At 46.5% G+C, this 18979-nt stretch overlaps 1 protein-coding gene across 16 annotated transcripts in view; it reads left to right on the top strand.

Moving 5' to 3' along the window:
* The window catches only part of NDE1 (nudE neurodevelopment protein 1), a 92408-nt gene that overhangs the window by 27975 nt on the left and 45454 nt on the right, over positions 1 to 18979 (top strand). For all 16 annotated transcript variants that reach the window (XM_054533529.1, XM_054533533.1, XM_054533536.2 and 13 more), the window contains exons 4-5: positions 6032 to 6180; positions 17645 to 17781. In XM_054533529.1, the coding sequence (XP_054389504.1) occupies positions 6032 to 6180; positions 17645 to 17781 (286 nt within the window). The remainder of the gene's footprint in view (positions 1 to 6031; positions 6181 to 17644; positions 17782 to 18979) is intronic.

The raw sequence follows: 18979 nt of genomic DNA, 5'->3' as shown, positions 1-18979 counted from the left end.
CTCCCACCTCAGCCTCCCAAGTAGCTGAGATTACAGGCACCTGCCACACCACGCCTGGCTAATTTCTGTTATTTTTTGTAGAGACAGGGGTTCATGTGCCCAGGCTGGTCTGGGACTCCTGAGTTCAAGTGATCCGCCTGTGTCGGCCTCTCAAAGTGCTGGGATTACAGGTGTGAGCCACTGTGCCTGGCTGATTATAGTTCCTAAATTGAAGGGGACTGCGGGTTGAAAAGCTGGGTAGGAGGAAGATTAGTGGTATGAACTGCAGTTTGGAGAGGATAACAGGCCCTCCATAGATCCTGAGTAAAATATCAAGCAGTTACTCAGTACTTCTCTGCTTCAAGACTGAGCCCTTGGTCCTGGCGTGGTGGCTGATGCCTGTAATGCCAGCACTTTGGGAGACCGAGGCGGGTGGATCATGAGGTCAAGAGATCGAGACTGCCCTCGCTAACATGGTGAAACCCCGTCTCTACTAAAAATAAAAAAATTAGCTGGGCATGGTGGCGCGCACCTGTAGTCCCAGCTACTCGGGAGGCTGAGGCAGGAGAATTGCTTGAACCTAGGAGGTGGAGGTTGCAGTGAGCTGAGATCGCACCACTGTACTGCAGCCTGGCGACAGAGCAAGACTTCATCTCAAAAAAAAAAAAAAGACTGAACCCTTGAACCTACAAGAGACTCCTTCGTTTACAACCACATGTCAGATGCAGGAGACTCAGAGTGCACAGCACAGCGAAGAAACACGGTACCTTGGAATAACGAGGACCCTGCCACCAGCAAGTATTTGTCAGTCACCTAAGAGAAATATATTCAGCTGGGCTGGACTTCTTAACAACTGGCTTATTCATCACGGGTTGAATGAAAAAGCCTTTAAGGGACCAAACAGAGCGTCTATTGATGCCCCCATCAGCTGACAGCTTATTCGAATTAGCCCCAAATGGCAGCACAACATTTCAGCAACAGGTTTTCATGTCCGCAGGTTCCGAGGAGATCTCTGAATCGCCAACGCAGGCGGTGGAGCCCGCTCGCTGCGTCCTCCTGGAGCCTGCGTTTGAATTTAGGTTAATGACTTAAGATCCTGTTTTATTTGGAGATGTTCCCAAATAAAGGGTGTGAGGCGATGAGAGCCATGCCTGGGAACAGGGCCTGGTCTGCCTCTACTTGCTGGGTGCAGATACTTCTCTGCATACAGCCAGGAAATGGGGAGGGTGCTGTGGGCGGCAGCGGGGATGGGGTCCACCCTCCCCATCCTTCCAACGCTGTAAATCATCTGTTTGTTCTTTCTTTGGAGTCTTCTTGCACAATGGCTCTGGCCATGCCTCTCTGGCCTAGGCACCATTATATCACCCTCCTGGGTGCATCCGGACTTTCTAGCAATGGCTTTGTTTACTTGATTGAGTAAAGAGGAGTTGGCCTTTTTTATTTTTAACTTTTAAATTAGACCTTGCGCCTTTCTTGTGGGAAGTGTTTTCTCTCATGTTTGTAGAATCTAGGATGGGTGTTTTGTTTTCGGTTTTGATTTTTTTTGAGATGGGGTCTCTGTCACCCAAGCTGGAGTGCAGGGGCACAATCTTGGCTCACTGCAACCTCTGCCTCCCGGGCTCAAGTGATTCCCCTGCCTCCCGGGTAGCTGGGACCACAGGCACTTGCCACCACACCCAGCTATTTTTTGTATTTTTGGTAGAGACGGGGGTTTCACCGTGTTGGCCAGGCTGTTCTCAAACTCCTGACCTCAAGTGTTCTGCCCGCCTTGGCCTCCCAAGTAGCTGGAACTACAGCTGTGCACCACTGTGCCGGGCTAATTTTTGTATTTTGGTTTCGCCATGTTGCCCAGGCTGGTGATTTTTTTTTTTTTTTTTTTAAAGCGTTGGCCTGGGCTAGAGTGCAGTGGCATGATCATAGTTTACTGCAGCCTCAACCTTCTGGCCTCAAGCAGTCCTCCCGCCTCAGCCTCCCACATAGCTAGGACTACAGGTGCATGCCACCACGCCTGGCTGTTTTTAAATTTTCTGTAGAGACGGAGTCTTCCTATGTTGCCTAGGCTAGTGTGCCTCTGCCACCTGAAGTGCTGGGATTGCAGGCATGAGGCACCGCACCTGGCTCTGGGTGTCTGGTGAAGGAAAGTAATTTGGAAGCAGAGCAGGAATAGAATCGAGAGAGCACGGGAATGGGCAGGTGATCTGGATTGAAATGGTTTAGGGCTGGTTAGCATAATTGCTTAAGGACACCTGCTCAGGAGGCTGGGTTTTGATCTTGGCCCAATCATTTGCTGCTGGTTGACTCTGGGCTAGTTAAGTAATTGAGTGTCAGTGTTGATGTCTTTGAAGTGGAATTAAACGAGACAACATAGGATGTGTTCTTAGCCTGGAGGCCAGCACAGAATAAGCATGTAATGGATGTTATTGCTGCAGCTGGCAACAGGGAATCACTGAGAAGTGTGCTGGACTGTTCCTTTGGTAATTAACAAGATCTCTCTCTCCCCCCCTCCCTTTTCTCTCCCTTTCCTTTCCTCTGTCTTCCCCCTCCCTTCTGTCTTCGTTTTTTTGTTTGTTTCTTTTGAGACGGAGTCTTGTTCATCGCCCGGATTAGAGAACAGTGGCACAATCTCTGCTCACTGCAACCTCCGCCTCCTGGGTTCAAGCGATTCTCCTGTCTTAGCCTCCCGAGTAGCTGGGATTATAGACACACACCACCACACCCAGCTAATTTTGTTGCATTTTTAGTAGACACGGGGTTTCACCATGTTGTCCAGGCTGGTCTCGAACTCCTGACCTCAGGTGATCCGCTTGCCTCAGCCTCCCGAAGTGCTGGGATTACAGCTGTGAGCCACCGCTCCCAGCCTGTCTGTTTAAATAACCCAGAGATTGGAATGTTCCTTCTTTCTCCATGCTACAACAGGGAGTCCTGGATCAAAAATTCAGAATAGTTGACTGTTGTATAAACCAAGTACATGCTGCTCTCCCATTGTTGTGGGCACAAACAACAGAAGTCATTGAGTTTTTTTTTTTTTTTTTTTTTTTTTTTTTTGAGACAGCAGGGTCTCACTCTGTTGCCCGGTTGGAGTGCAGTGATGTAATCATGGCTCACTGCAGCTTCAACCTCCCAGGCTCAAATGGTCTTCCCATCTCAGCCTCCTGAGTAACTGGGACTACAGGTGAGGCCACCATGCCCTGCTAATTTTTATTTTTTGTAGAGACTTAGTCTGGCTCTGTGGGCCAGGCTGGTGACTCTTTGTAATATAGTGATAATGTGTGAAGGAGGCTTACGTTGCTCCTGTGGATGAGGCTTGGAGAGGTCCATATGGCTTTCTTTGGCTGTGGACACCTTGGGCAGAATGATTTGTCTGAAGATTGTTGGGAGCTGTAGGAACCAGGTTTGGGAGTGGGCAGGATTCAAGGTGCTCAAGGGGCGGGAGGTGGGAGGCACTTAGGACATAATTGAAACAGTTGGTCAGTGTGCCTGCCTGCCCGCCCGCCCCCTCTCAGTCCCCCACCACCGCCAGAGTTTTGCTCTTGTTGGCCAGGCTGGAGTGCAATGGCATCTGGGCTCACTGCAACCTCCACCTCCCAGATTCAAGAGATTTGCCTGCCTCAGCTTCCCAAGTAGCTGGGATTATAGGCGCCCGCCACCATGCCCGGCAAATTTTTGTATTTTTAGTAGAGATGGGGTTTCGCCATGTTGCCAGGCTGGTGATTTTGGTGTTTTGTTTTGTTTTTTTTAAGTGTCGTGGTCTGGGCTGGAGTGCATTGGCGTGATCATAGCTCACTGCAGCTTCAACCTCCTGGCCTCAATCAATCTTCTTGCCTTGCCCTCCCAAGTAGCTAGAACTACAGGTGCATGCCACCACACCTGGCTGTTTTCAAATTTTTTGTAGTGGCAGTCTTGCCCAGGCTGGTCGAGAACTCCTGGGCTCAAGCAATCCGCCTGCCTCTGCCACCTGAAAGTGCTGGGATTCTAGGCACGAGGCACCACACCTGGCTCTGGGTGTTTGGCGAAAGAAAGTAATTTGGAAGTGGAGCTGGAACAGAATCAAGAGAGCACGGGAGTGGGCAGGTGCTCTGGATTGAAATGGTTTGGGGCTGCTTAGCATAATTGCTTAAGGACACTTGGTCAGGAGGCTGGGGTTTGATCTTGGCTCAGTCATTTGCTACTAATTGATTCTGGGCTAGTTAGGTAACTGAGCCTCAGTGTTCATGTCTCCGAAGTGGGATTAATGAGACAACATAGGTGGTGTACTTAGCCTGGAGGTGGCACGGGTATGTAATGGATGTTATTGCTGCAGCTGACAACGGAATCATTGAGAAGTCAGCTGGACTGTTCCTTTGGTAATTAACATAGATCTTTCTTTCTCCCTTTCCTTCCCTCTCCCTCCCTTCCTCTCCTCTCTCTCCCTCCCCCATTTTATCCCCTCCTTTTCTCCCTCCTTCTTTTTCTTTATTTCTTTCTTTGCTTTTCTGGGTTTTTTTTTTTTTTTTTGAGACGGAGTCTCGCTGTTATTGCCTGGGCTGGAGTGCAGTGGTGCAACCTGCGCCTCCCGTGTTCAAGTGATTCTCCTGCCTCAGCCTTCTGAGTAGCTGGGATTATAGGCACGCACCACCACGCCTGGCTAATTTTTTTGTATTTTTAGTAGAGACCGGGTTTCACCATGTTTTCCAGGCAGGTTTCAAACTTCTGACCTCAGGTGATCCGCCCGCCTCAGCCTCCCAAAGTGCTGAGATTACAGGTGTGAGACACTGCGCCCGGCCTGTCTTTATGTTTTTTAAATAACCTAGAGATCAAACTGTTCCTTTTTTCTCCATGTCACAACGGGGAGTCCTGGATCAAAAATTCAGAATGGCCAACTGTTTTAAAACCAAGTTCATGCTGCCCTCCCATTGTTGTGGGCACAAACAGTGAACGTCATTATTTATTTTTGAGGCAGCAGGGAGTTGCCCAGGCCGGAGTGCAGTGGTGCCTTCCCAGCCCACTGCAGCTTCGACCTCTTAGGCTCAAATGGTCCTCCCACCTCAGCCTCCTGAGTAGCTAGGACTACAGGGGAGAGCCACCATGCCCTGCTAGTTTTTTTTTTTTGTAGAGGCTAGGTCTCACTCTGTGGGCTGGGCTGGTGACTTTCTTTGTAATACACTGATAATGTGTGTGAAGGAGGCCCATGTTGCCCTGTGGATGAGGCTTGGAGAGGTTTACGTGGCTTTCTTTGGCTGTGGACACCTTGGGTAGAATGATTTGTCTGAAGAATGTTGGGGGCTATAGGAATCTCAACCCTGTTGAGAGTAGGCAAGATTCAAGGTGCTCGGGGCAGAGGCACTGAGGACATAATTAAAACAGTTGGTACATTGTGCCTGCTTTGAATGACACCTGCCTGTTCCCACCACGTTACATCACTTGCCTAAGAGTCAGCTCTTTGGAGAGAAGGTTCTGTTGACTGAGCCTGGCTTGTCTCCCGATTGTGGTGGGAGAGTGGGACAGAAAGCCTGGAGCCCCACCCAGGGCGTGTGGTGGGAGGAGTAGTTTGATAAAGAGACAGGGTCAGGCCAGGCGCAGTGGCTCACACCTGTAATCCCAGCACTTTGGGAGGCCGAGGCGTGCAGATCACTTGAGGTGTCAGGAGTTCAAGACCAGCCTGGCCAACGTGGTGAAAGCCGATCTCTACTAAAAATATAAAAATTAGACAGTATTGTTGGTAGGTGGCTGTATTCCCAGCCACTCAGGAGGCTGAGGCAGGAGAATTGCTTGAACCTGGGAGGCAGAGGTTGCAGTGAGCCAAGATCTCGCCACTGCACTCAAGCCTGGGCAACAGTGAGACTCGGCCTCAAAAGAAAAAAAAAAAAAAAAAAAGACACGGAGTCTTGCTGTGTTGCCCAGGCTAGAGTGGAGTGTTACGGTCATAGCTCACTGCAGCCTCTAACTCCTGGGCTCGGGCAGTCCTCCCAGTTTAGCCTCCCAAGTAGCTGTGACTCCAGGTGGACGTGTGCTACTGCATCTAGCCTTCTCAGAAGTCTTAAGTCATTCACTCAGTGTCTGTGTTGTCCTTCAGGAGAAGTTTGAAGTGCAGCACTCTGAAGGCTACCGGCAGATCTCAGCCTTGGAGGATGACCTCGCGCAGACCAAAGCCATTAAAGACCAATTGCAGAAATATATCAGAGAGCTGGAGCAAGCAAACGACGACCTGGAAAGAGCCAAGCGGTATGGGGGGAAGGGGAAGGCACGAGTGGGAGATTCTCCTCTCTGCTTTTTGTCCCCAGCAGCTGGGTACCAGGCCCTGTGCTGAGTATAGGGAACTGAGCAATGAGCAGAACAAAGCCGGTGCCCTTCTGGCTTTTAGTGCCCTGGGGGAAATGGACAATAGTCGAAGAAGTGTAATTTCATTACAGCAGCAAGGCTGGCAGCCCAGGGTGCTGTGGGGGTGTGTAATAGGATATATTAATTTGGCTGTTGGCCTGGGAGCGTCAGGCGAGCCTTACCAGGGGAAATGCTATTTAGGCTAAGACCAGAGGAATGAGTAGCCATGATCCCAGGAGGGGTGTGAGACAAGAACATTCCAGACAGAACACCAAGCCTGTGCTGAGCCCCTAGTGGGAAGGAAGCTTGTTCAAAGCACAGGTTTGGTTTTGTTTTGTTTTTGTTTTTCTGAGACGGAGAGTCTCTGTCGCCAGGCTGGAGTACAGTGGCATGATTACGGCTCACTACAACCCCTGCCTCCTGGGTTCAAGCAATTCTCATGCCTCAGGCTTCTGAGTAGCTGGAATTACAGGCACGTGCCACCACACCTGCCTAATTTTTGTATCTTTAGTAGAGATGGGGTCTTCCCATGTTGGCCAGGCTGGTCTCAAACTCCTCAGCCTCCAAAGTGCTGTGATTACGGGTGTGAGCCACTGCGCCCAGCCCAGTGATTCCTAAACTGATGTTCTGTGGTTTAGCAGAATGATAATGACTAACATTTACAGAAGAATAACTCTGAGCCAAGCAGTTTTTTTGGATAAGAACACTTGCTTTTAAAAAATTTATATATGAATTATATGCAGCGAAATGCGCAGATGTGGCCGGGCACGGTGGCTCACGCCTGTAATCCCAGCACTTTTGGAGGCCGAGGCGGGCGGATCACGAGATCAGGAGATCGAGACCATGCTGGCTAACACGGTGAAAACCCGTCTCTACTAAAAGTACAAAAAATTAGCCGGGCGTGGTGGCGGGCGCCTGTAGTCCCAGCTACTCGGGAGACTGAGGCAGGAGAATGATGTGAACCGGGAAGGCGGAGCGTGCAGTGAGCCGAGATCGCGCCACTGCACTCCAGCCTGGGCGACAGAGCGAGACTCCATCTCAAAAACAAACAAAAATAACAAAACAAAAGCACAGATGTTTTTTCTTTTTTATTTATTTTTAGAGACAGGGTCTTGCTCTGTTACCCAGGCTGGAGGGCAGTGGTGTCATAGTGCATTGCAGCCTCAAACTCCTGGGATCAAGTGATCCTCCTGCCTCAGCCTCCCAAAGTTCTGGAATTACTGGCATGAGCCACTGCACCCGGCCTCCTCAAAGAGTTTTTTTCTGCCCCATTCTTTTTCTCATGTCCGTCTGGGACACCATCTATACACATAACCTTTTTATATTGTCAGGCAGGTTCCTAAGGCTCTCTTCAGTTTTCTTTTCCCTAATTTTTTTTTTTGTCTTTGTTCTTCAAATTGAATAATTTCTGTTTATCCAGTTTCAAGTTGATAGATGCCCTCTTCTCTCTCCAGTCTGCCATTAAAGCAGATGAAATGTTGAATTTTCAATATATTGTATTTTTAGATGTAGGATTTGTGTTTGTTCTTTTATAATTTCTGTTCTCTTGAGGTTTCTCGACATCCTTGAGCATAGTTGTAAGAGCGGCTTTGAGGTCCTTTTGTGCAGTTTTACAACATCTGGGTCACATTTTCTTTATACTCCACATGTTCAATAACTTTGGGGTTGTATTGTAGCCAGTGTGAGTGGTGTTTCCCACAGACTATTAGTTTGTTTTTGTTTTTTTTTTTTAAGACAGTCTTGCTCTGTCACCCAGGCTGGAGTGCAGTGGTGCGATCTCTGCTCACTGCAACTTCCATCTCCCAGATTCAAGTGATTCTCCTCCCTCAACCTCCAGAGTAGCTGGAATTACAGGTGTGCGTTACCACACCCGGCTAATTTTTGTATTTTTAGTAGAGATGGAATTTCGCCATGTTGGCCAATCTGGTCTCAAACTCCTGACCTGAGGTGATCCACCTGCCTCGGTCTCCCAAAGTGGTGGGATTACGGGCTTGAGCCACCATACCCAGCCAGAGATGATGAATTCTTTTATGTTCTTGATTTATTTGATTTTCTTAGGTGGTTTACTTGGCTGAGCTTACAGCCCAAATTCTGTCTCCCCTTTAATGGGCAGTAGCTGAAATCTCTTTGCTTTTTTTAGCCGTAACTGGGCTGCTTTGTGTCTGCTCTGTGCACGTGTGGTTCGGGGGAGGCCAGAGATGTGGGAAGATACTATATTCAGAATGTGGGGGGCCCCATGGTGATAGATTTCTATCCCTGGAGCTTTAGGCAAAAATCTTGTAAAGATGCAGACTTCACCCAGTCTTGTTCTGTTTTTCTAAGCGTTGTTTTCCAGTTCCTGCCAGTGCACTCAGATCATTGTTGTAAACATTTTACTCAGAATTTATACGAGGTTTGATCTGATACATGTTTCCTTGTCATTACCAGAAGTGGACATTCCTTTCTTGTCAATCTGTAGGAGTTCTTTGCATATGTATATTTTTTGAGATGGAGTCTCGCTGTGTCTCCCAGGCTGGAGCTGGAGTTCAGTGGTGTGATCTCAGGTCACCGCAACCACTGCCTTCCTGCTTCAAGTGATTCTCCTGCCTCAGCCTCCCAAGTAGCTGGGATAACAGGCACCCCCCACCGTGCCTGGCTAATTTTTGTATTTTTAGTAGAGAAGGAGTTTTTCCATGTTGGAGAGGCTGGTCTCGAACTCCTGACCTCAAGTGATCCACCTGCCTCAGCTTCCCAAAGCTGAGATTACAGGCATGAGCCACTGTGCCTGGCCCTTTGTGTATTTTTATTACTAATCTTTTCTCTTGCATTGAAAATAATTTTTTCCATAGTAATCTTTTGTTTGTTGACTTTGTCTATTGTATCATTTTCCATACAAATATTTCCTTTTTTCTCTTTTGAAAAAAAATTTTTTATACATATATTTTTCATTTTTAGGTCATCAGTTATGTCTTTTTTTAAATACCTTCTAGGTTTGCAGACTTCACCAGGGAAGTCTCCTTGGTTCTTGATTGTTGATGTGTTTTTGTTGTTTTTTTTTTGCAATATTTTTTAATTGTTTAATTTTTTGTATCCTTATTCCTTAGTCTGCAGTAAATTTATTTTTGTATCTAGTATAAGATACAAGTTTAATTTTATTTAGGTGGATAGCCCAGTTGTGCCAGCACTATTAAACACTGCCTTTTTTTTTTTTTTTTTTTTTTTGAGACTGGGTCTCACTCCATTGCCCAGAGTAGAGTGCCATGGTGCAGTTACAGCTCACTGGAGCCTTGACCTCCTGGGGCAAGTGATTCTCCCACCTCAGCCTCCTGGGTAGCTGGGACTATAGGCATGTGCCACCACACCTGGCTAATTTGTGTATTTTTTGTAGATACAGGGTTTCTCCATGTTGCACAGGCTGGTCTCAAAGTCCTGGGCTTGGTCTGCCCGCCTTGGCCTCCCGAAGTGCTGGGATTACAGGTGTGAGTGACCAAGCCCAGCCAAACAGTCTTTTTCCACTAAATTGAACTGAGCTCTCATGTTAAACTCACATATATTCTGGGATCTAATTCTGGATTCTCTATTTTCATCCAGTGTACAATTTGTGAATTACGATCCCAGTACCGTCATGACTTGATGACTTGATTACTCTGGCTTCACATACAATAGCATAAGATACTATAGATTTCATATGTAAAGCCACATTCTGATTTCTGGCAAGCCACTGGCATACCATCATTTCCACCCCTATATCACTGATCAAAGCAAGTCAAATGACCAAGCGAAGTCAGAGGGTGGGAAAGTACTTTCTACCCACAATGGGGCCATGGCAAGGGTGTGGACACAGGGAGGGGTGAAGAATCAGGGCCAATTACGCAGTCTACCCAAAGAGGGTAGTATTACATCCACATGGTTCAAAAATAATATACAAAGGGGTAGGCGTTTCTTTAATAATTCAAGCAAATAAAAAGACATCACCCCCCCCCACTTTTTTTTCTTCCTCAGAAGAGCATTCTACACACGCTGTTGTACATCTTGCTTTTTCACATAACAATAGAGCTTGAAGATTGTTTCTTATTAGGACAGAACATTCTTTGTTTTTGTTTTTGTTTTTTTTCCCAAATACATAGTATTCTATTGTATGGTTGGTATTGAATAATACCATAGTAATTTAGTCCCCTATGGATGGATATCTGTTGTATTTCTGTTCTTTTGCAGTGATAAGCGTTGCGGTAGTGAACAGCCTTGCACGATGGATATCTGTAGGCTAAATTCCCAGAAGTGAAATTGCTAGGTCAGAGGATATATGCATGTGTCATTTTGGTAGATATTGCTTAGTTATTTATATGGTTGTACAAGTTTGCATTCTCAATAGCTATGTATATGAGTCCCTGTTTTCCAAATAGCTTCACTAAAAGAGTGGCTTTCAAACTTTGGACTTCTGCTAATTGAAAAGGTGAGAAATAAGTGCATTTCTGAGTTCATTGTCATGTGCTTAAGAGCTGTTTGACTTCCTTCTTCAGGAACTCTCTTGATCTTGGTGTGCATATATATATGTGTGTGTGTATATGTATGTATATGTGTGTGTATATGTATGTGTATATATGTGTGTGTGTGTATATATGTGTGCGTATATATATATATATTTTTTTTCTTTAGACTGAGTCTCACTCTGTCACCCAGGCTAGGGTGCAGTGGCGTGATCGTGGTTCACTGCAACATCTGCCTCCCAGGTTCAAGCAATTCTCCTGCCTCACCCTCTTGAGTAGCTGGGATTACAGGTGGGTGCCACCACGCCCAGCTAATTTTTGTATTTTTAGTAGAGGTGAGGTTTCACCATGTTGGTCAGGCTGGCCTCAAACTCCTGACCTCGTGATCCGCCCGCCTCGGCCTCCCAAAGTGCTGGGATTACAGGTGTGAGCCACTGCGCCCGGCTAGCCTTTATTTTTTTGAGATGGAGTATTGCTGTGTCGCCCAGGCTGGAGTGCAGTGGCGTGATCTTAGCTCACTACAACCTCCGCCTCCTGGGTTCAAGCAATTCTCCTGTATCAGCCTCCCGAGTAGCTGGGATTACAGGTGCCTGCCACCATGCATGGCTAATTTTTGTATTTTTAGTAGAGAAGGGGTTTCACTATGTTGGTGAGGCTGATCTTGAACTCCTGACCTCAGATGATCTGCCCGCCTTGGCCTCCCCAAGTGCTGGGATTACAGGCATGAGCCACCATTTCCAGCTGACTTTGGCCTATTTTTATTTGTTTTTGTTTTTGTTTTTGTTTTTTTTTTGAGACGGACTTTTGCTCTTGTTGCCCAGGCTGGAGTGCTGTGGCACGATTTCAGCTCACCGCAACCTCCGCCTCCCAAGTTCAAGCGATTCTCCTGCCTGAGCCTTCCCAGTAGCTAGGATTACAGGCATGCACCACCACGCCCAGGTAATTTTGTATTTTTAGTAGAGATGAGGTTTCGCCATGTTGGTCAGGCTGATCTTGAACTCCTGACCTCAGATGATCTGCCCACCTCGGCCTCCCAAAGTGCTGGGATTATAGGCGTGAGCCACTGTGCCCAGCCTTTGGCATATTTTAAAATTGGGTTGTTCGTTGTTTTTTTCCCCCACGATTTCTAGGAGATTTTTATATCTTTGTCTGTGACATGAATGGACAGTATTGGGAGTTTGTCATTTGTTTCCAGCTTTGTCTGATGTATATTTTATTGTACAGAGTTACTGATTTGTTTTGTTTTGAGTCAGAGTCTTGCCCTATGGCCCAGGCTGGAGTGCACGTGCACGATCTCAGCTCACTGTAACGTCCGCCTTCCAGGCTCAAGCGATTCTCCTGCCTCAGCCTCCCGAGTAGCTGGGATTACAGGCACCCACCGCCATGCCTGGCTAATTTTTGTATTTTTAGCAGAGATGGGGTTTCACCATGTTGGCCAGGCTGGTATTTGATTTTTTTGTAGTCAGATTTATTAGTCATAGTTAGAAGGGCCTTGTGCACTCCAGGGTTTATAAAGCAATTATCCTGTGTTTTCTTGTAGTATTTTTGTTTTTTCTTCCTTTTCTATTTTTATTTTTGTACTAAACATGCATTGTTCTCGTTAATACAATTTGGCCAAATGCTGAATAGTTTAGTGTTAAAAATCAGAGGAAGTAGAAGCCCAGTTCACCATTATAGAATCAATAAAGTTCTAGGGCACCAAAGTTTTATGTATTTATGTTTTGAGACAAGGTCTCTCTCTGTCGCCCCTGCTGGAGTGCAGTGGCATGATCACCTCAGCCTCCCCAGTAGCTGGGACTATAGTCGTGTGCCACCATGACTGGCTAATTTGTGGGTATTCTTTGTAAAGACCGAGTTTCTCCATGTTGCCCAGGCTGCAAAGCTTTATTTTAAAGACTTGAAAATGTTACAATTTAGTGCAAGTTTAATAGTTATATTTAGAACGTTTGACAGTCTTCTCCAAGAACGAGAGTTTCTCAGCACCATCAGCTGTTTGATTGCTCTCATGGTCTTTCTTCTATACGTCCCTAAAGCGAAACTACTCAGTTTTAACTGAGGAGAGGCACTTTGTATAAGAATAACCTTGAAAAGTGTGCAGGACCTAATTGGAAGTAACTAAAAATTAAATACATTTCCTAAAGGTTACTTTGTTTCATATGAGTACTAAGATGCCAAAAAGTTTTACAAAAATTCAAATAGATTTAATCTAGTTTTACTCTTTTCATAGATTTTTCATTTTATTTTATTTACGTATTTTTGAGACACAGTCTCGCTCTGTAGCCCAGGCTGGAGTGCAGTGGTGTGATCTCAGCTCACTGCAGCCTCTGCCTCCCAGGTTCAAGCGATTTTCCTGCCTCAGCCTCTCAAGTAGCTGGGACTACATGCATGCGCCATTATGCCCGGCTAATTTTTCTATTTTTCTTAGAGATGGGGGTCTCACCATGGTCCTGACCTCAAGCGATCCACCCGCCTCGGCCTCCCAAAGTGCTGGGAGTATAGCCGTTAGTTCTCACACCCAATCCAACTTAAAATTTTTTTTTAAAGAGATGGGGTCACACTGTGTTTCCCAGGCTGGTCTCAAACTCTTGGACTCAAAACAATCTTCCCATTGCCAAAGTGTTGGGATTACAGGCATGAGCCACTGTGCCCAGCTAATTCCATGGAGTTTTAAAGATTTTTTGGCTCAAAAAGGATATGTTCTTAGTTATCTAACCAGTGTATCTCTTAATATTTATATTTACTGAAAATCTGTTTCCCTATTTAAGTATTTTCAGGTTCTCAATAACTACATGAAATTAACAGCTTTCATAGTCACAAATTATTGCAATATTTTGCTGTTATACTAAATATGCTGTTTTTTTTTTTTTTTTTTAAGACAGAGTCTAGCTCTGTTGCCCAGGCTGGAGTGCATTGGTACAATCTTGGCTCACTGCAAGCTCCGCCTCCCAGGTTCACTCCATTCTCCTGCCTCAGCCTCCTGAGTACCTGAGACAACAGGCACCCGCTACCACGCCCGGCTAATTTTTTTGTATTTTTAGTAGAGATGGGGTCTCACCGTGTTAGCCAAGATGGTCTCGATCTCCTGACTTTGTGATCCACCTGCCTCAGCCTCCCAAAGTGCTGGGATTACAGGCACTAAATATGCTTTTATACGTTAGTTGACAGAATTTCACCATATAAAATACATAAAGCAATTTTCACTCCAGTTACAACTAGCATGCTGACCTTTATTTCAAAGTAAAATACGCCAGGTGAGATAGCTCACGCCTGTCATCTGTCATCTTAGTACTTTGGGAGGCCGAGGCTTGAGGATTGCTTGAGCCTAGGAGTTTGAGACCATCCTGGGCAACATAGACTCCCATCTCTAGAAACAAATATAAAAACTAGCCGGGTATGGTAGTTTGTGCCTGTGGTCACAACTACTCGGGAGGTTGAGGTAAGAAGGTGAAAGAATCGCCGGGCACATTAGCTCACGCCTGTAATCCCAGCACTGTAGGAGGCCGAGGCAGGCGGATCACCTGAGGTTAGGAGTTGGAGACCAGCCTGACAAAGATGGTGAAACCCTGTCTCTACTAAAAATGCAAAAATCAGCCAGCCATGGTGGCAGGCACCTGTAATCCCAGCTACTCGACAGGCTGAGGCAGGAGAATCGCTTGAACCCGAGAGGCGGAGGTTGCAATGAGCTGAGATGGTGCCGTTGTGCTCCAGCCTCGGCAACAGAGTGAGACTTCATCTCAAAAAAAAAAAAAAAAAAAAAAAGGAGGGTGAAAGGATGACTTAAACCCAGGGTGTCGAAGTTGCAGGGAAATTCAGAAATGCCACTGAAGGGCCAGGCGTGGTGGCCCACACCTATAGTCCCAGCACTTTGGGAGGCAGAAGTGGGTACATCACCTGAGGTCGGGAGTTCGAGACCAGCGTGGCCAACATGGTGGGATGCTGTCTCTACTAAAAATACAAAAATTAGCAGGATGTGGTGGCACGTGCCTGTAATCCCAGCTACTTGGGAGGCTGAGGCAGAAGAATCATTTGAACCTGGGAGGCGGAAGTTGCACTCCGCCTGGGTGAGCACCATTGCACTCCAGCCTGGGTGACAAGAGTGAAACTCCATCTAAAAAAAAAAAAAAGCCACTGAAGCTGGTTCCCAGTTCCCTAGCATTCCAGAAGCAAACTAGATTTTGACCAAATAATGAGTTTGTTAAAATTTCCGATTCAGTCGGGGTTTGTGTTAGGGTACAGTATGAGGTACGAATCTAATAATTTTTTCCTGGTAGGTAGCCAGTGGTCCCTAAAACTAGAACTGAACCTGCTATCTTTTTACCAAGGACCTGTGATGCCACCTTTATTATAAATTAAACTCTTGTCTATTTCTGGACCTTTGATTTCTTTGTTCTTACAACCAGTAGCATACGATTCTTCATTGTTGAGGCTTTATAGTAGTGTGTTCTGACTCTGGTAGAGCTAGTTCCCTGATCTCTTTTACAGAGTTATTCTGATCATTCTTGTTTCATTGTCACAAGATCTTTCACATTCGTGCGATTTATTCCCCCAGTAGGAACCTATTAAGACGATGTTAAATTTATCAGTTTAACTTGTGGAGAATTAATTTCTGCATGATATTGGGTCTTCCTCTTTATATACTCAGTATGTCTGCATTTCTGCAAGCATTCTGTACTCTACATATTATGTGACTATTTTATCTTTTTTGTTTGATATGTCAACCTTAGGGTTGTTTTAACTGTTTCTGGTATTGTACTCCAAAGTATTATCCCTTTGTTGTTGGTAGTAGTGTGTTTTTTGTTTTTGTTTTTCGAGACAGGGTCTGGCACTGTTACCCAGGCTGGAGTGCAGTGGCATAGTCATGGCTTACTGTACTCTTGAATTCCTGGGCTCAAGCATCCTCCTACCTCAGCCTCCGAGTAGCTGGGACTACAGGCACGCATCATGCATGGCTAATTTTTTTACTTTTTGTAGAGACACGGTCTCTCTATATTACCCAGGCTGGTCTTGAACCCTGGGCCTCAAGCGGTCGTCCCACCTCGGCCTCCCAAAGTGCTGGGATTATAGGCATGAACCACTGTGCCTGTCCCTTTGTTGTTTTTAATCGGTACTGTGGTAACTTTATCCCATCCGCTACTTCTAAAGACCCTGTGAGGGTAGGTACTTGTATGACTCCATCTAAACATAGTAGAATATATTGACTAAATGAACTGATGCAGCCATTAATCAGTGCAGTTATTAATTTGGTGATTGAAGGAACTGAGGATGAAGAAGATCAAGTTCCCCAATGATACTCAGTGAGTTCTAGGTAGAGGAGGAGCTGGGTGTTAACTCCTGGGTTCCTCTCCAAACACGTGCTTCTAACCACTGTGGGATACAGTTAGCAGGATGTGTAAGGTCTGGGGACAGACACAGGGTCAATAATAAAAATTGCTGACATTTATAGATGTGTGCTTATGTGTAAAACATCTGTTGTGTGCTTCCTGTAGGAAATTTTTTTTTTTTTTGGGAAACATTCTCACTCTGTTGCCCAAGCTGGAGTGCAGTGGCATGATCTCGGCTCACTGCCACATTCACCTTCTGGGTTCCAGCGATTCTCCTGCCTCACCCTCCCGAGCAGCTGGGACTACATGTGTGCACCATCATGCCCTGCTAATTTTTGTATTTTTAATAGAGATGAGGTTTCACCACGTTGGCCAGGCTGGTCTTGAACTCCTGACCTCAAGTGATCTGCCCGCCTCGCCCCCCCAAAGTGCTGGGATTACAGGCGTGAGCCACCGTGCCCGGCCTGTATGACTTCTTGCCACCCCTCCCCCACCACAACCCTGCATGAAGGTACTATTACTACCCTTGCTTTGCATGAGAGAAAACTGAGGTGCAGAGAAAGTGGTTTTCCCAGAATTAAAACAGATTGTTTTCTTATAGTACTTGGCAGTGCCTTTACCACAGTGTCGATGCCCTTCACAAGAAGGGGTTGTGAGCAGCGCAGCTGGGCTGGTACTGGGCATTTTGAACTTCCACTGAGAGGTTAAATATGATCTCTTCTACCTGCTTAAATGCATCTTATGCCCGGCACAATGCCTTATGCCTGTAATCTCAGTAACTCAGGAGGCTGAGGCGGGAGGATCGCTTGAGCCCAAGAGTTTGAGATTGCAGTGAGCTGTGATTGTACCACTGCACTTCGGCCTGAGAGACACAGCAAAACCCTGTGTCTTAAAAAATCATGTTATTATATGTGTTTATTAGGTTATTATTATTTTCAGACAGAGTCTCACTTTGTTGTCTAGGCTGGAGTGGCGCAATCTCGGCTCACTACAACCTCTGCTTCCTGGCAGTTCTCCCACCTCAGCCTCCCAAGTAGCTGGGATTACACTACAACTGGCTAATTTTTGTATTTCTAGTAGAGACAGGATTTTGCCATTTGCCCAAGCTGGCCAGGCTGGTCTTGAACTCCTGATCTCAGGTCATCCACCTGCCTCGGCCTCCCAAAGTGCTGGGATTACGGGCATGAGCCACCATGCCCAGTCATATTAGGTTATTTTTAATGCTGGTTGGCATTGTGAGCTTGCAGGAGAAGATAGAGCTTACTGCTCTTCTCAAACCACCAAATGCCACATGCAGTCCTGATAGGGCTTTGGCTTATTGCTGAGTGCTATGTGGGTAGCATCTTATTTAATCCTCATGACAGCCTCGTGCACCCCATGAGCTATGATGAGTCCCATTCTGTGGGTGAAGAGCCCATGCCCCAGGAGGTTAAGGGACTTGGCCCGCTCTGTGGCATCTAGGAAGTTTGGGGCTGGGACTTGTGCCCAGGTGTGTCTGACCCTTCACACCTCCTGGATCCAGGGCGCTGGAGGGATGCTGCGGTTTGTCGTCTTGGGTAACTCTGCTTTTCTCTTCCCCAGCGCCACGATCATGTCTCTCGAAGACTTTGAGCAGCGCTTGAATCAGGCCATTGAAAGAAATGCCTTCCTGGAAAGTGAACTTGATGAAAAAGAGAATCTCCTGGAATCTGTTCAGAGACTGAAGGATGAAGCCAGAGGTCAGGAGGCCTTGGTGTCTTCACCAGCATGGTCCCCTGTCCCTACCTGAGCAACATCTTGTCCCACAAGCTCTCCCAGCATTATCTTTACAGGGACCCCGTACCCTGCTCTGCACCCAGGCTGTCTAATCAGAGGGTGTGGGACTGTACTGGGCAGACTCTTGCCTTGGGCCCTGGCTGGAGCTGAGAACATGCAGCCCTGTAAGGGCCCCTTGTGGGTATTTAGAGAAATAGCTTTGGGGTTCACAGATGAAGTCCTTGTATTGGGTTCTGCCTCTGGGCAGCAGAATTTATTTCCAGAAGGATGCTTCCTGGTCTGTAATTCACAAACACAGCAAACTACCCTGATGCTCAGTAGGAACAGAGGAGTTTTGTGGGGAGATCTGGCACAGTGGCTCACATCTGTAATCCCAGCACTTTGGGAGGCCGAGGATCTCTTGAGCCCAGGAGTTCGAGACCAGCCTGGGCAGCATAGTGGGACTCCATCTTTACAAAAACATTTAAAGATTAGCTGGGTGTGATGGCATGTGCCTGTAATCCCAGCTACTCAGGAAGCCAAGGTGGGATGATTGCTTGAGCCCAGGAGGTGGAGTCTGCAGTGAGCTATGATGGCACCAGTGCACTCCAGCCTGGGTGACAGAATGAGACCCTGTCTCTTAAGAAAAGATGCTGTGGGGAGAAATTTCTGGTGGAATTGCCAGCTAGCCTATTATTTTTGTGACTTGATGGCAACCAATATATTTGGCTAAAACTTTGAAACCTCATTAGCATTTGCTCTTTGGCAGTTGGCACTTCCAGAGGTAGAATGTTGAAACTGTAATGAGGCATTTGGCCAGGCACAGTGGTTCACACCTGTAATCCCAGCACTTTGGGAGGCTGAGGCAGGCGGATCACCTGAGCTCAGTTCGAGACCAGCCCGGACAACATAGAGAAACCCCATCTCTACTAAAAATAGAAAACATTAGGGCATGGTGGTGGGTGCCTGTAATCCCAGCTGCTCAGGAGGCTGAGGCATGAGAATTGCTTGAACCTGGGAGGTGGAGGTTGCAGTGAGCCAAAATTACACCATTGCACTCCAGCCTGGGTGACAGAGTGAGACTCTTGTCTCAAAAAAAAAAAAAAAAGACATTCATTAGTGGATTGTCCAAGTTGTTTTTACCTTTTTTTTTTTTTTTTTTTTTTTTTTTTTTGAGATAGC

This window comes from Pongo abelii, chromosome 18 (genome assembly GCF_028885655.2).
Source record: "Pongo abelii isolate AG06213 chromosome 18, NHGRI_mPonAbe1-v2.0_pri, whole genome shotgun sequence".
Taxonomy (NCBI): Eukaryota; Metazoa; Chordata; class Mammalia; order Primates; family Hominidae; genus Pongo; species Pongo abelii.
The sequence above is the reverse complement of the archived record's forward strand: the minus strand, read 5'-3'. Positions and strand labels throughout refer to the sequence as shown.